The 16,483-nt window shown below is 38.2% G+C and overlaps 1 protein-coding gene across 1 annotated transcript in view; it reads right to left on the bottom strand.

Annotated features, from left to right (window-relative positions):
* Nucleotides 1–637: 637 nt before the first annotated feature.
* SCAI (suppressor of cancer cell invasion) overlaps nucleotides 638–16,483 on the bottom strand; it is a 96,461-nt gene continuing 80,615 nt past the window's right edge. Inside the window, exons 15-18 of the mRNA XM_054584390.1 lie at nucleotides 6,234–6,306; nucleotides 3,070–3,243; nucleotides 2,768–2,868; nucleotides 638–857 (exon numbers count right to left, since the gene is read on the bottom strand). Of these exons, the coding sequence (XP_054440365.1) occupies nucleotides 711–857; nucleotides 2,768–2,868; nucleotides 3,070–3,243; nucleotides 6,234–6,306 (495 nt within the window). The 3' untranslated portion in view covers nucleotides 638–710. The remainder of the gene's footprint in view (nucleotides 858–2,767; nucleotides 2,869–3,069; nucleotides 3,244–6,233; nucleotides 6,307–16,483) is intronic.

The following is a 16,483-nucleotide window of genomic DNA, read 5'->3' as shown; positions in this document are numbered from 1 at the left end:
ACTATGAAGGAAACAAAATATGCAAGCATATCTCATAGGAACACAAGACTCACACATTCCAAATGATATTCATCCTTCTCAAGACCCCAATTAAAGATTTAGCCTTCAGATGCAAATCAATCTTATACAGTTTCTGAAATTCTGACAGTATTTAAACAAGTTAAATGATTTCAAGAACTGTCTTCATTATATTTCAGAGAATCACATATTTTCTACCTACTAAGTTGGAATGAAAAGAAATCATATGGCAGAACTCTGGACTCTGTTCTTGATTTCTAATAATCCATGCTGGCTAGTTTCATCTCTGTGAACAATTACATATTTTCCAAATCCATACATGTAAGGTCCAAGTTTGAGCTGGATTTTCTTCATTATACAAAAATAAATAATTTATTCCTCAAAGGGTGAGAATAGAGACTGTTTGAGCGTAGGATTAGATGCTGGAGGCAAGGTTCCATACCTCAAAACCAAAAAATAAAAATAAAAATCCCAAGATTAGTTGAGTTTTTAAAAAGACCCAAAAGATTGTATTTTAAAACAATTACCCTAAAAGTATGAACAATTTTTTCAGTTTGTTTTTAAAATGGTGGTCCTAAATTAAAAAATAAAAACTAAGTAAAACCACTATGTGTCTGTCATCACATTAGAAAACTGCACCTTTTAAAATCTGTGGCAAATGAAAAAACTGTTTTGACAAGAGGATTTTTGCTTTAATAGTCATCTATGGTATTTTCAAAGAACACGTTTCGAACATCCAGAATGGATGCCAATTCCAAAATGTGCTTCTGGAGATGGGGGTTCTCCACTGTTTCATCCCTTGGCAGTTGTGGATATGATTCAGGATAATTTCGTGTTTCCTAATAGGCAAAGAAGAGAAAAGTCAAGTTTTATAGTTTAATGAAAGAAAATCATAAACATAATATTACTGTTAACATTAACATCAAAGAGTGACATATTGATATTATATATTTTTCTCTTTCATATTGGTATGATTCTTATTGGTAACATAGTTTTTGAATGTATAAAATTGCTGGCATTTGACCACCTTGACCTTAAAAAATTACAATTTCATATGGTTCAACCTAATCTATTAATTTAGCAAGTTAATTCACAAATAATTACAGAAGCCGATCATTTCTGGGCACTATATTACAGACACCAAGTTCTACTTGTTAGGGGAGAGAGAAATCCTACATATTTCAATAAGTATTTGTTAAATGAATGAATAAATAAATTTGTAGTGGAAATTAAAATGAGAGAAAAAAGATGAGAAGCATGGGCCTTTGAGATTAATTACAAGAGAGGGATGTGTCAAAGTGACTATAAGATTTCAGCCCTGGCTGGTGTGCTCAATGCATTGAGTACCAGCCTGCAAACCAAAGGGTTGCTGGTTTGACTTCCAGGACACATGCCTGGGTTGTGGGCCCGATTCCCAGTGGCCAGGCGGGTGGGGGGGCACATGAGAGTCAATCACACATTGATGTTTCTCTCCCTCTCCTTCTCCCTCCCTTCCCCTCTCTCTAAAAATAAATAAATAAAGTCTTAAAAAAAATACTGTACAATTTCAGGAATAGATGACTCCAGAGAACAGATGGGAACCACTGAGAGAAAAAGAGGAGGAGAAGCTAATTTGGGGGCAGTATAAAGCTTCAGGTTTTAGGTATATTTTATTTGTGCTAACAGGGCAATACAATTAGAACTGCTCCTCAACCAGGATTTGAAAATTTAGGGCTGTATCTCAGAAGACAAGTTTGAGCAGTATATGTAAACACTGATATAAGCTACATGGAGAGAAATATTAAAGCCATAAAAATAGATGAGATTTCTAAATATATTAGGAAAAAGTAAAAGAAAAAGTTCCTAAAAAGGCAGATGAAAGTTCAGATAAAGGAAAAAAAAAACAGAAAAGGAATAATAAAAAAGAAAAAAAGTTCTATAATTACATGAAGGCAAAACAAGATGACAATTTCAAGAACCTGGTAATTCTCATTTGGAAATTCTTCTTCATTTGGTCATTCCTATAGGCCATAATTTTGCCACATATTTAAAATTTCCAGAAGAAATAAGTTGCTGCTTTTCTATGCATCTCGCATGACAGCACATATATTCCAATGTCATTTCTATCTCTCTTATTCCTGTAGCCTCACTCATTACACATTACAAAGACCAAATTTTTGTTTTACTATAGTAAATACAAGAAACTGATAGAAGATTTCACAATGGCATTGTTTACTATAATAAAAAACTGGAAACAACCAAATTTCCATTATCAGTAGACTAGATGAGTAATTTGCACTACATAGTCAAACAATGAAATCCTATATAGCAGTGAAAATGAATAAATGAAAGCTAAGTTAGTCATCCACAGGGCTCAATCTCAGGAATACAACAGGGAGCGAAAAAAAGCAAGTTATAAAATACATAAAATATGGATTCATCAACATGTTGTGTAGGAACACAAATACATGTGGCAAAATTAAAGAAAAGTGAATGATAATTATGTAAATCAGGATTTTAGTTTGTGTTGAGGGAGACAGGATTAGGGAGGACCCACAAGGGGCCTCAAAGACAATGAAAATATTCTACTTCTTAAATTGAGTGGTGGGTAATTAAGTGTGCCTTATTTTGTCCACTTTTAATACTTTACATATTAATTTGTGAATATGATTTTGGATCTATTCGAATTCTGTTTAATACAGGCAAAATATAACATGTTTCTTAAATACTTAACATGGTAAAATTGGCCATTAAAATATTCTTTGCCTACCCGAAAAATCTTGTGCATCCTCATGGTGGCTGAACAAAAGACAAATCTTGTGAGAAGCAAGCGGAGAAATTCATCTCCAAAAAACTGCAGGAATGCCTGATCTGCAAAGGGGACAAAGGCGACAGTAAAACAAAACTTAAAGGGAAAATATGTTTCAAGGGGAAGGAAAGTTCAGGAAAACCTTTTCAACTTTCCTGCCTTCAACAAATACCTTTAAAAATTCAAACAATTTAAACAACTTTAAAAAATTTTAAACCATTATAGTACGTTCTGTTAAGTGTGCCGTTAGATTAGTAGGGTACCTATTGAACGTGAATGCGTCAGTAGCTGGGCAATATCGCGGTTGATTTTTCGAAGATATTCTTGACACTTTTCCCACAGGCCTCTACGCATGCTTGACAATCCAGAGACAAATAGGAAGGCCATTAGAGGATTGTTCAAAAAGAGAGTGAAGAGGCTACCTCGTTGAGATTGATCTGTAATAACAAACATGTTATATATATATACATACACACACATAGAAAACACTTGCAAAAGATAAGGATGCATTTAAGGAACATTTTAATATACTGATAATATATAAAATTAATGCTACATCATTAAATCATAATTCAACAAAGTAGGTTCTGCAAGGAACTACAAAAACATATTCCAGGTACATTGATTTCTGCTGAACAAGCTTTCGAGGCTAGTAAACTAAAGAGAAATAGAACATGAACATATTCCTTTGCCTTTTCCCCTCCGATTAACAAATCTTATCCAAATAGGGCAAGGGCTGGCTTACAGGCAATTCATGACAGAATTCTCAGATAAGTGCTACGACTGCCGCTCTTTCTCCTCCTATCCCTTCAATATCACCCCTTCCTTTCTTTGGCCTGATACATTGCTGATCTCTCCTACTCCCATAATCTTGGTTAGCATTTCCATGCCTACTGATTCCCGACTCTCTATCTGCAGCCTACATTGAGCTCCTTAAGTGTAGAGCTTTGCTGTCTTGCAGTAGCTACTGGACCCTTGAAAAGAACTTAAAATGTGACTGGTTCAAACTGAGACACACTATGAAGTGTAAAGTACACATGGGATTTCAAAGCAGCAGTATGAAAAGACACATTTTTAACATTAATTTTACCAGTTACTTTCTACTTTTTAAAAAATGTGTCTCCCATTTTATTTCAATTGGACAAAGTTTCTCTAGATTACTAAATTCAAGCTCTCAAAGGTAACTTTAAACTCAACATACCAAAAAATTGACAACAATTTTTCCCCTTTCATTCTCTTATAAATTCGCTTCTTATTCAGTATCATTATTTCTACCAGCACCTCAGCCAGAAACCTGAAGTCCATTCCTGCCTCCTTCCTCTCCCTTATTCCCTCACCATCACCAAGCCCTGCTGGTTCTTTGGGCTCCTATCTTTTGCAGCCAGCTCCCCAGCCACCATCCTAGCTTGGCTGCCACAATCTATTTCCATCAATTCTCCCCTCCAATTCATTTTACATTGGGTTGACCGAGTGCTCCTTCCTGCTACTGCTGTTTAAAATCCTCTGATGGTACCCGCTGTCCTCTATTTAAATCATGAAAGGTTTTTTATAATTTAGTCCCAGGATTCCAAACTCGGCCCTTCAACTAGCAGGAGCTACTTTAATTTCTCTAAATGTTCCATAATTCTGGATATCCTTCAACTCCACTTTAGACATCACTTCATGCATTTTCTTCACTCTCAAAAGCTGGTCAGCAGTTCCTCAAGCGCCGCACATGCCTCCTCCTGAGACACTAACGGCCCTTGCAGTGGCTGCTCGTTAGGTTGTCTGTGTCTCCTACTAGACAGCCGGCTCTGTGAGAAACATTCCCGTGTTCGTCTGGTCAGAGTGCTACCTCCAATGCCTAGTACTGTGCCTGACAAATGTTGAATGAATATTTGTTGAATGAATGAAGTAACTCTTGGGTAAAGAGAAAACTAGACTTTAGATACCAGAGGCACAGGGGCCTAATTTGACATTCCAAACACTTAGATATCTACTGGTTTTGTGCCCAGATGGGGCACACTTAGCGATTAAAGGACTAAGCTTTATAGCACAAAAGATAGGACACTGGACTAAAAAATATTAAGGATGTACATTACAACTAAGTATATTAATAATAATGATAGCACACACTGAATACTTAGTGTTCTGGTACTCAGAATTATGAGGCTGGTGCTATTATTATCTCCATTTGATAAAAAATAAACTGAGGCACAGAATGGCGAAGGAGACATCCAAGGTCACATTGCTAGTCAGTGGCTGAGTTGGGATTCAAGTTCAATCAGTTTGTGTTGTTTTTATCCTCCACATAATAAAGTCTTTCAGACCAAACAGTCTTGGTATTAACCCATTAGATCATGCAATTTTAACCAAAGCTCCCCGGTTGAGAGGACAAATGGAGAGCAAAAAGCACTCTCAAGTAATTGGAAGGGGTTACATTTCTCCAGAGCAACAGATTAACAAAGTCCTCAAAGCAGGAGAATTTTACCGTTGTTTGAAGGTAAGTTCTATCCCTTAGTAATTTGACTTTTGAATACAGAAACTTAGTATTTCTACATGTTCCTCCCTGTTAAATAGCAGAACTTACCTTAAAACAACAGTGACAAGTCTCCAGCTTCTCTCAGGCATTCAAATGCTGACCATCACTTCCTGTGTCAAACTATGTCAGCAGACAGGACTTCTGGCTGGGAAGTAGCAGTAAAATGCCATCTCCCACAGAGAGACATCAGCACTATTCACAGTCAGGGAGATAGTGAAATGGTGACAAGAACTGCTAAAACAGCGTCAAGGTTTGTTTAGTAGCGTACCTAGCTTAATGCCTGGGCTCTAGAACCAGACTGCATGTGCTTCTAATTTAGGACAAATTATTATTAGTATTTTTAAGGACAAATTATTAAAAGTCTTTCATTTCTTATTGATCTGAGAAATGGCCAGAACACTGACCTGTCTCTCTGGCACACTGAGAAGAGGTTCTTTTATTTAAAAAATACAACAAGGTAAAAATATGGATAAAAGAAACCCTTTAAGTTGTGCCAATTAGAGAATCCTAACTCTTAGGCATAGGCTGAGAAGTCTTCTCGCCAGAAATCTTACAGTCTTAAAAGAGGTAGCCAGCGATATGGGGAATCATGCTAGATGGATGAGAACAAGCTTTCCAAAAACAAACAGCTGCAAAACAAATTTTAAAATTCACAAATCATAAGTTCCCTAAGAGCAAGGGACCAGAACCTCCCTTTTCTCAGGAATGCTCTACCATTTCTTTGAGAATTATCTCAAGGCCTAATGATAGCAAGACTTCTGGTTGATTTCAGACTGACACCTGCCACATTAAATACCATACATCCACATGTGATCATTATAGGCGGGAAACAAAGATCAGTATTATTCAAAATGTAGCAGCATTTAATTGCAACCTATGGATATAAGAGGCAATGACAGGACATACCTTGTAAAGCTTTTGGGTATGCTGTAGGAGAAAGCAAGCAGACTAGTGGCTGTCCAAATAAGTTTGTGAAATTCTGTAACATATAAGAATTTAAAACATCCATTAAAGGCTTGACCAAAGATAGTAATTTTCCAAAGCATATCATTAGTGTTTAGATTGGGCTCTCTGACTCATAAGCAGCTGCAGAAACATCAGTAACAGCTGAAGAGACTGCCATTCATGTATAACTACCATGAATAACAGGCTTTCTTAAAATAGTGACACTAAGTGAACTATTGATTTTTAAAACAAAGGCATAGATACTGTTGCAGTGTTACAGAGGGAGGTCATCTGGCTGTCTACCAAGAGGGCACCCGCTGGGCAACGTACACTGGTGGGTGTATTCACAAGGGTGAATTTTCTAACATCTAAGGTTTGGCTCTGGAATCCTACTTACTGGTCTGTGAAGAGCAGATGCACGTCTCACTGTGAATCACACTCCCTGCTCACACAGAATGACGTGTAACACCAGAGTGTCAATGGGAGAATTAAACTGACACTCAAAGAACACTCTTTGCATGCTTTAAGGATATCATTTCCCTAAAGGCAGATCTACATGGGAAATAAAATTATAAACTTTGGTAAAACAAGATAGATAAAACTAAAAGTAAACTTAATAAAAAGTGAAAAAAAAAACACCCCAAAGTAACTAAAAAACACTCCTCAATCCTGGAACAAATGGAAAGACATACGATGTTCTTAGAGATGAACCCATTCTAAACATGCCACACTAATTTATAAAATTGAAACCAACCTCAAAAAATTTGCCACAGATTTTCCCCCTGCAACTGAAAAAAATAATCCCTAAGTCTATAAGGAGAAAGTAGATTAGCCAGGAAAACTCTCCAAAAGAACAGAGAGGGAACAAGACTCATCAGCTATTAAAACATACTTTAAAGCCTCAGTAATTAAAAAACAAGAACAAAAACGAGGGACATCGGTAACTGTCAATGATAAAGAAAAGGAAAAAATAAAAAGAAAATTAGATCTTCAAAAAAAAAAAAAAGAAAAGAAATGTGACCCTGGCATAAGAGTAGGCAGAAGATCAATGAAAGAAAATGCAAAGTCTAGAATGAGACCCCAAAACAGTCAGGACTAAATATATTTGATAAAGATGGCAGCTGAAGTTGGTGGGAAAAACTAGATGACCATGTAGAAAAAAAGTTGGTTCCATACTTCACACCACACACTAGAATAAAATATGTCAAGGATTTAAATGTAAAAACTTAAACAATGAGAGTGTTAAAAGAAAAATATAATAAAGTAAGGGTTATTTTTGTAACCCAGAGGATCTTCCTATTATGATTATGATTAATAAACCCAGTCACAAAAATCAAAGGCTTGTATATAGTCATATACAGCATAAACAAAATCAAAAGCCAGGGACTTCTGGCTTTTAAGATGGAGGCATAGGTAGATATGCTTTGCCTCCTTGCACAACCAAAAAAGGACAAGAACAAACTTAAAGACAAAAAATAACCAGAACTGCCAAAAAATCGAACTGTCTGGAAGTCTGACAACCAAGGAGTTAAAGAAGAAACATTCATCCAGACCAGTAAGAGGGGCGGAGACAGGCAGCTGGGGCAGAGAGGACTCATGGCAAGGTAGCAGCTGAACCAGGCGGTCCTGCATTTGCGTGCAGAGAAACTGAGACAAACAACAGGGGAGTGAGACAGACCACAGCAACCTAGGGTTCCAGCACAGGAAATAAAGCCTCAAAACCTCTGGCTGTAAAAACCTATAGGGTTGCAGCAGTGGGAGAAACTCCCAGACTCACAGGAGAGTTTGTTGGAGAGACCCACAGGGTCCTAGAACGTACACAAATGCACCCACCTGGGAGTCAGCACCAGAAAGGCCCAATTTGCTTGTTGAGTAGTGGGGAAAGTGACTGAAAGCCAGCCGAGCACCGAGCAAGTGGCATTGTTCCCTCTCTGACCTCTCCCCAATATACAGCACCACAACACAGCCAAGTGGGTTGCCTCTCCCTGGTGAATATCTAAGGCCCCACCCCTTACAACGTAACAGGCCTGCTGAGACCAAAAAAAAAAAAAAAAAAAAAAAGAAAGAAAGAAAGAAAAAAAGAAAAGAAATGGCCCAAATGGAAGAACAGATTAAAGCTCCAAAAATAGTACTAAGCCACGAGAAGATAGACAATCTACCAGATGCCGAGTTCAAAACACTAGTAATCAGGATGCTCATAGAAATGGCTGAGTATGGTTGCAAAATAAGAGGAAAAAGTGAAGGCTATACAAAGTGAAATAAAGAACATACAGGGAACCAACAGTGAAGGGAAGGAAACTGGGACTCATGTCAACAATTTGGAACAGAAGGAATAAACATTCAACCAGAACAAAATGAAGGAACAAGAATTCAAAAAAATGAGGAAAGGCTTAGGAACCTCGGGGACAATTTTAAACGTTCCAACATCCGAATCATAGGGGTGCCAGAGGGAGAAGAGGAAGACCAAGAAATTGAAAACTTATTTGAACAAATAATGAAAGAGAACTTCCCCAATCTGGCAAAGGCAATAGACTTCCAGGAAGTCCAAGAAGCTCAGATGGTCCCAAAGAAGTTGGACCCAAGGAAGCACACAACAAGGCACATCACAATTACATTACCCAAGATTAAAGATGAGGAGAGAATATTAAAAGCTACAAGAGAAAAGGAGACAGTTACCTACAAAGGATTTACCATAAGACTATCAGCTGATTTCTCCAAAGAAACCTTTCAGGCAAGAAGGGACTGGAAAGAAGTATTCAAAGTCATGAAAGGCAAGGACCTACATCCAAGATGACTCTATGCAGCAAAACTATCATTTAGAATGGAAGGGCAGATAAAGTGCTTCCCAGATATGGTCAAGTTAAAGGAGTTCATCATCACCAAGCCCTTATTGTATGAAATGTTAAAGAGACTTATCTAAGAAAAAGAAGATGGTCAAAAATATGGACAGTAAAATGACAACAAACTCACAATGATCAACAACTGAACCTAAAATACAAAAACAAAAACAAACTAAGCAAACAAGGAGAACAGGAACAGAATCACAGAAATGAAGATCACATGGAGGGTTATCAGCGTGGGTGGGGGGGTGGAGGTAGAATGGCGAAAAAGGTACAAGGAATAAGAAGCATAAATAGTAGGTACAAAATAGACAGGGGGAGGTTAAAAATAGTAAAGGAAATGGAGAAGCCAAAGAAGCTATATGTATGACCTATGGACATAAACTAAGTGGGGGAGGTACAGGTTGGAGTGGAATTATAAAGGGCAGAAAAGAAATGGGACAACTGTAATAGCATAATCAAGAAAATATATTTAAAAATTTTTAAAAGTCAAAAGCCAAATGATGTCCTGGGAAATATATTTGCAACTCACATTACAAAGGATTAATGTCCTTAATATAGAAAGAACTTCTCAAATATGTAAGAAAAAGACTGTTGACCCAGTAGAAAAATGAGTGAAAAGTAGCAAGAGAATTCATAGAAAATGGAATATAATTGCCTCAAATGCATGAAAGATGCTCAACCTTACTGATAATAGAAATAAAATCAAAGCTACACTAAATTACCACTTGTAATCTACTAATTTAGCATTTTTCTGAAAGTTTGAAAATATACATTATTGGCAAAAATATGGGGAAACAAACATTCATATGTAGATGGTAGGAGTATAAATTAGTACAAACTTTTTAGAAGACAATTTGGCAGGCTCTGTTAAATTCAAATGTATATTCCATCACCACAGCAATTCCACAACTAGGAACTTACCCCATCAATATACTCTCAAACCTGTAAAATAACATAAGTCCCAAATTATTCCTTGCAGCATTGCTAAATAGTAGTGAAGGACTGGAAACAACCGAATGACCAACAATAAGGGACTGGTAGAATAAATTATGGCACAACCATACAATGGAATACTAGGGTGTTACAAGAAAGAATGAAGTTCTTTATGATTGAATATGGATAGATCTCCAACATTTCTTAGTGGTGAAAAAAAAGTAAGATACAGAGCAGTTGTGTATGGCATGTTACTACCATTTATATAGCACATATTGGCTTATATATGCATTTTTTAAACCTTTTTCTAGAAGGCTAAACAAGAAACAGACAACAGTGACTACTACCTAAAGGGAGAGATAGTAACTGAGTGAGCTGGGCTTGGGAGGGACAGAGATTTCACAATATGCCTTTCTGATTTTGTGACTTTGTAAATATAATAGCAATACAAAAAATTTAAACAAATAATTAAAATAAATTAGAAATGTCTTGGAATCAAAACAAAGGGAGCTAGATGAATGGTACTGAGGAGCATCCTTCAGCCTTTAAGGCAGCAGAGGCATCCTGCGCACGGTGGAGACAGCTTGGGTCCTTGGCCCGGACGCTGTCGCTCCCGGGGAGCGCTGAAACGAGCACTGCCGTTACTTGTGCCCCCAGGTTTCCTTTTCCTCTGCTTCCCTAGCTGATCAGCTTCTCTCCTGATATTTTAAAATACTGTGTAAAAAGTCAGTATGACAAGCCTGACTGCTACCCTTTGTAAGGCCTGCTTACAAGGCTGGCCCTTGGCAGGTCTTCAGGAACTTGGATTTGGCCGAGTTCCCACCATCAGCAGAGCTCACTTTACCTGGACTGTGCAGACAAGAGGGTTTATGCCGAACACCTGCTTTCCTTCTGGGACACTGGCATTTTGTATGTGCCAGGCACAGGGTGCCTACACAATCAGTCCCCAATAAACACCCTGGGCCCTGAGTCCCTCGTGCGCTTCCCTGGTAGACACTCTAGCCGTGTCGTCTCAACTTGTTGCTGGGGGAGTCTGGTACCTGCTTGTGTGACTTCAGTCAGGGAAGACTCTTGGAAGTTGGAGACTATTTTTCTCTGGACTTTACCCGATGTGCCTTTTTCCTTTGCTGATTTTGCTTTGTATCCCTTTATTGTAACACACACACTGTAGTGCGTATGACTATATGCTTAGCCCCGTGAGTCCTCCTAGTCAATCACTGAACTTGCCGGTGATTTGGGGGGGTCTCTGATTCCCTTCTTTCAGATTATATTTAAATTTTAGGCCTGGGAAATAGTAACTTAAAGGATGTTTCACATCTCTCTTTTAACCCATCCAGTAATTAATTTTATAGTTTAACTCCCATAAGGTAATCTTATTTTATTTGCAAGTTTTTGGGAATGTCTCAAAATTTTGCCAGATATATAGATCATATGACTCAATGCTATTACATTTTAAAAATTATGGCAGATGTATGTAAATATGTATGGCAGATGTATGTATATATGGAAGAAATTTTATTTTATTTTTTTATATATGGAAGAAATTTTAATGTGCTATATAGCTTATACATAAGATTGCTATTGATTTTTGTACATTTACTCCATATCTAACTAATTTGCTGAATATTTATTCATATTAATATTCTGCGATTCCTTTGGATTTTCTAAATATAAAATCATATCATCTACAATTAATAATTTTCTCTAATATTTATACCTCTTACTAGTCTGGACAACTTTTTTTATTGCTTTATTTTTTAAATGTTACACAATTCTGGTCAGAACTAAAACAAGATTAATCACAATGGTAATAGCAGGCATTCTCTTTTTCTTGTTCATTTCAATTAAGAATACTTTTAGTGTTTCTCACTCTAAGTACACAGGTGGCTACATAATACAGAAGCTCTTCATCATAAGTTGAGTTTTATTATTGCATTAAGAGCAGAAACTGGATTTTATTAGATTTTACAAATGACCATTGAGATAAGCATGATTTTTGTTATTTCTCCTCTTGACATAGTATGTAATATTGATCTATTTTCACATATCTAAACTTTATGTATGATTCAGATAAACTCTTTTGGTACATTATTCTATTAATAGATCTATTTACTAGTATTTAATTGAACTTTTTCTAATCCATAATGATAAATAGGGGTAGAGTTTCCTTTTGTATGTGCTATTTTCATCTCCGATAACGTTAACATAATAATTGCTATCACTTACTGAGAGCTAACTACTTTCCAAGGACTACCTGAGGCTGCTTAGATCCTAACCTGTAAGATCAATATTGCCAAACTATTTTACAGAGAAATGAAAAGAGGCTCATAAAAGACCAAAGACATGTTCAAGGCTGTACTAGTGTCTCATGGCCTAATTACTATAGGATGAATTGAATAGTTCTGATGTTCTCCATTGCTCTGGAATTGTGCACTTGACTCTGAAAGTTTAAAGTATTTATTGCTGAACCCAAAAGTGCCAGAGCTTTTCTTGTAGGGAAAAGAAGATAACTATGATCACTTTCCTCTATTTCACAACCTATGATTAGGCTTTTCAGATTTCCTTCTTATGGCTATTACATTAGTTGTCTCCTAGGAAATTACCTATTTAACTAAGACTTTAAAACATCTTGCAGCTTTAAGATTGTACATGGTGCCCTTTTCAAAGATGTCTTTTCTTCAACAAATACTCATTAAATCTATGGATCAGACCACATTCTAGATGCTAGGAATATAGCAGGAAACAAAACAGATTTTTTAAAAACCCTGTCTTCCTGGAGCTGACATTGAGATGGGGGTGGAGGTGGCAGGTAGAGACCCACAATAAACGAAACAAAGAAGTTATGTGATAGCAGTGGCCAGAGCTACCTACGGAAAGACAGCCTAGAGTACAGTGAGCAGCACAGGCTTTACAGTCAGATTGCAGTTGAATTCCAACTCGGCCACTTACTGGTTTCGTGTGTGTGTGACCTTGGGAAAATTACTTTATCTTTTTGTACTTTGGGTTCCTTATTAGTAAAGTAGGGATAACGGAAGTAACACATTGGGTTGTGTGAGGATTAAATGTGTTAATATTTGTAAAATGCTTAGAACAGTACATAGCATAATACAGAATCTAACTGCCAGATTTATTAAGAAAAATAAAGTGGGAAAGGTGGGTCAAGAGTGCAGGGGAGGCACAGAATTTTAAATCAGGTGCTGAGCGAAGCCCCTGTGAAGGGGCTTCAGTTGGTCAGACACCTGAAGAACGACGTGGGCATCTTTGGAAGGGGGTTCAAGGCAGGGGGACCAGAACACAACGATGCCAAGGAAAGGGCTGCCAGGTATGTCTGAGGAGCAGAAAGGTCAATGTGACTGAAGAGAACCGACAGGAAAGAGAGAAGATCCGAGAAGCATTTGATGGGGTGAGGAGGTATGTGAGGGCAGATAGCAGGAGGCCTTTGTTCTGAGTGAGAGGAGGAGCTTTGAAGGTTTTGAGTAGAGAAATGACACGATCTGACTTACACGCACAGGCTGCCTGGGCAGGGGAGGGGTGCGGGCAGGGGAGAAGGAGGAAGACCGGTTAGGAAGCTACTGCAGTAATTCGGGGGAGAGACGTTGGAGGTATGGGCCAAGGTGACCGCAGTGGAGGCGGTAAGATTCTGGATGTACTTGTTAGATGCGAGAGGATCTTCTGCAATGGATGTGGGCATGAGGGAAAGAGGAGTTAACCAAGAACCTGCAGAGGAGACTGAGAAAATAAGCTGACTCCAGATCTTTTTAGTTCTGAGGAAATAGAGCAACTTAAGTTTAGGTTTTAAAAGGTTTTACCCAGAGAAGGGGATAGAAGTCAGAGCTCAGGTTTTGCCTAAAATGGGAGTTGAAGAGAAAACCATCCCTGTTAAATTAGAATCCCAAATGGCTACACACTTTGTGGAAGGATGAACCAAAAATTTCATATCTTCCTTCCTCCCACAACTACTCCTCAAGAACTACAAAGAGCATTTTCTTGGTGCTGAGCAGAGCAGAGACAAAACAAAACAAAACAAAACAGTCCATGAGGGTTTTAACTATGTCAGCTCTCCATATGTATGCAGTGCAAATTCATGCCACTAAGCAATCCCCCGAACCAGGTCCCAAAATGGGAGCACCTCCAGCTGTCCAGCAAAGCAAATGCAGACTGGCTCCGGATAAAAGTGCCTTCATTCTAGGGCTCACTGATTTTTCTCACAAATAATTTTAAGGATAAGAAGAAACTAGTCAAAGATAATCAAGGATACAGAAGTAGCAAAGGGTGTCTTTAAACAGTGAAAGCAGGTTTCAAGTATAAGAATTATCAGATAGATAACAAATAATAAAATAAATATATTTTTTAGGTATAAAGAAAGAACAAACTTGAAGATAGAAAATAGGAACCTATAAAAAGAGCAACAGATTATTTTTAAAAGAATCAAATAGAACTGCTAGAAATGAAAATGACCACAACCGATGTAAATATCAATAAGTGGATTTAATAGCAAGTTAGTAATAGCTGAAGAAAGAATTTGTAAACTGAGAGACAGCTCAGAAGAGGCTATCCAAATCCCAGCCAGGGGGAAAAAAAGTTGGATAATACGGAAGAGAAGCTGGGAGACATGGAAGATGGTGAGAATACTGTGTGCGTATATAATCAAAGTTCCAGCAGGAGATGACAGAGAAGGTGGGGTGCAGCCAACATCTGAAGAGACAATAGCTGAGAATTTTCCAGCAATAATGAAAAACTCCAGCCTCCCCACTCAGTAAGCCTAACAAGTCCCAGTCAGCTCACTATAGGAAAACGAACCCTAGAACTTTCACAGTGTAACTGCAGCAAGACAAAACCTTTCACAGGAGCAAGAGGAAATGGAACAACCAGACGGGCTGGCAGAAGAGCTCCACGATGAGGGCGAAGGCCGTAATGGACTGCAGCAGCGCCGCCATCAGCCACACAGGACGAGTCTCCTCAGATATCAATAAACCGGACTGTTTTGGCAAGTAAGTCATGCTCACTGGCAGGGATCTGGCCTTGTCATGATGACTGAAACACTCAAATGCTTTTCTTCTTTCAAAGAAAAGAAAGCAGAACCAAAATAAATGTTCAAAATCGACAAAAGGATTTTTTTCACTCCCACTAGTATTATATCACTACAGGTTAGGCCACTGCCACCAGCCTATTCCCTAACGGTAATTTGAGGGCCACAGTCGGGCCATACTTATTACACACATCCTGGTATTTCACTCGCCTTCCTCTGCACTGAAGCTCAGACTAGCATGCAAAGCTCCTCTTCTCCTAAGTGTGGAAAGAGCTGGGGTTTAGAATGAGAAAGACTGCTGGAATCAGTTCAACAAGTTACCTAACCTCCATAGGTATAGTTTCCTCCACTATAAGGATAAGAGCACATATCTTCATTTAATCATTCAACATGTATTTATTAAGGTTGTTTTAAGTGTGAGACACTGGGGATGCAAAGATATATGTGTACATAAATATAAACACAGAGAGAGACTCTAGGGAAAACACAGCTTAATGCTGAGAGTCAGACCTTTCTATTCCAGGCAGAATAGTTGAGGCTGCTCTGCGGAATATGATTATACCATGAAGACACATCTAAAGAGACATGGAGACTACACAATTAACAGGCCTACCCAGACTGTCATACTGAGCCGCTCAGTGTGAGAAGGCGTGTCCACAACCTCAGAGGTTCTGACCATGTTGCTAGCTAGCCTCCACTCTAAAATCTGAGCAGATAAGCAAGAATGACAATATTCTGAGGAAGGTCTCTCATATGATCCAGACAGGCAAAAACAAACAGAAACACAGTAACATGAAGGAAACAGCAGGGAGAACTTTTCAAATGATCATTGATAGTCTCAAAGGTAAGAGAGTATGAGGTCTGTCTGGAAAAAGGCCAGCCATTGTTAATATAATAAGAATAGTTTGCGCATCAATGGCAGCCAAGTGGAGTGGACTGGAATGCGCATGCATGAGCAGTGATGACTTCACTGCACTCATCAGTGGGGACAATAGACAAGTTGAGTGAGCATGTGTACTGTGTGGCCATCACATTCAAAATGACTGAGCAAGTAGAGCAACAAATCGGCATCAAATTTTGCATTAAACTTGAACATTCCTCTATGGAAACTATTTGGATGATTTAAGAAACTATTCGGATGATTCAGAAGGCTGCAGCTTTGGGCAACTGGTGATTAGCAGCTTCACCACCTGACAACGTACCCACTCATGCATCACGTCTTCTGCAGAGTTTTTTTTGGCAAAACATGAAATCACCCAGGTGACTCAGCCCCCCTATACAGCCCAGATTTGGCGCCCTGTGACTTCTGGCTTTTCCTAAAACTAAAATCATCTTTGAGTCCTGGCTGGTGTGGCCTAGTGGATTGAGCCTGTGAACCAAAAGATCACCTGTTTGATTCCCTGTCA

Source organism: Pteronotus mesoamericanus, unplaced genomic scaffold (assembly GCF_021234165.1).
Source record: "Pteronotus mesoamericanus isolate MK-2021 breed Mesoamerican mustached bat unplaced genomic scaffold, CSHL_Meso_final contig_78, whole genome shotgun sequence".
In the NCBI taxonomy this organism is placed as follows: Eukaryota; Metazoa; Chordata; class Mammalia; order Chiroptera; family Mormoopidae; genus Pteronotus; species Pteronotus mesoamericanus.
Note: the sequence above shows the minus strand (reverse complement) of the source record. Positions and strands in the feature narration are given on the sequence as shown.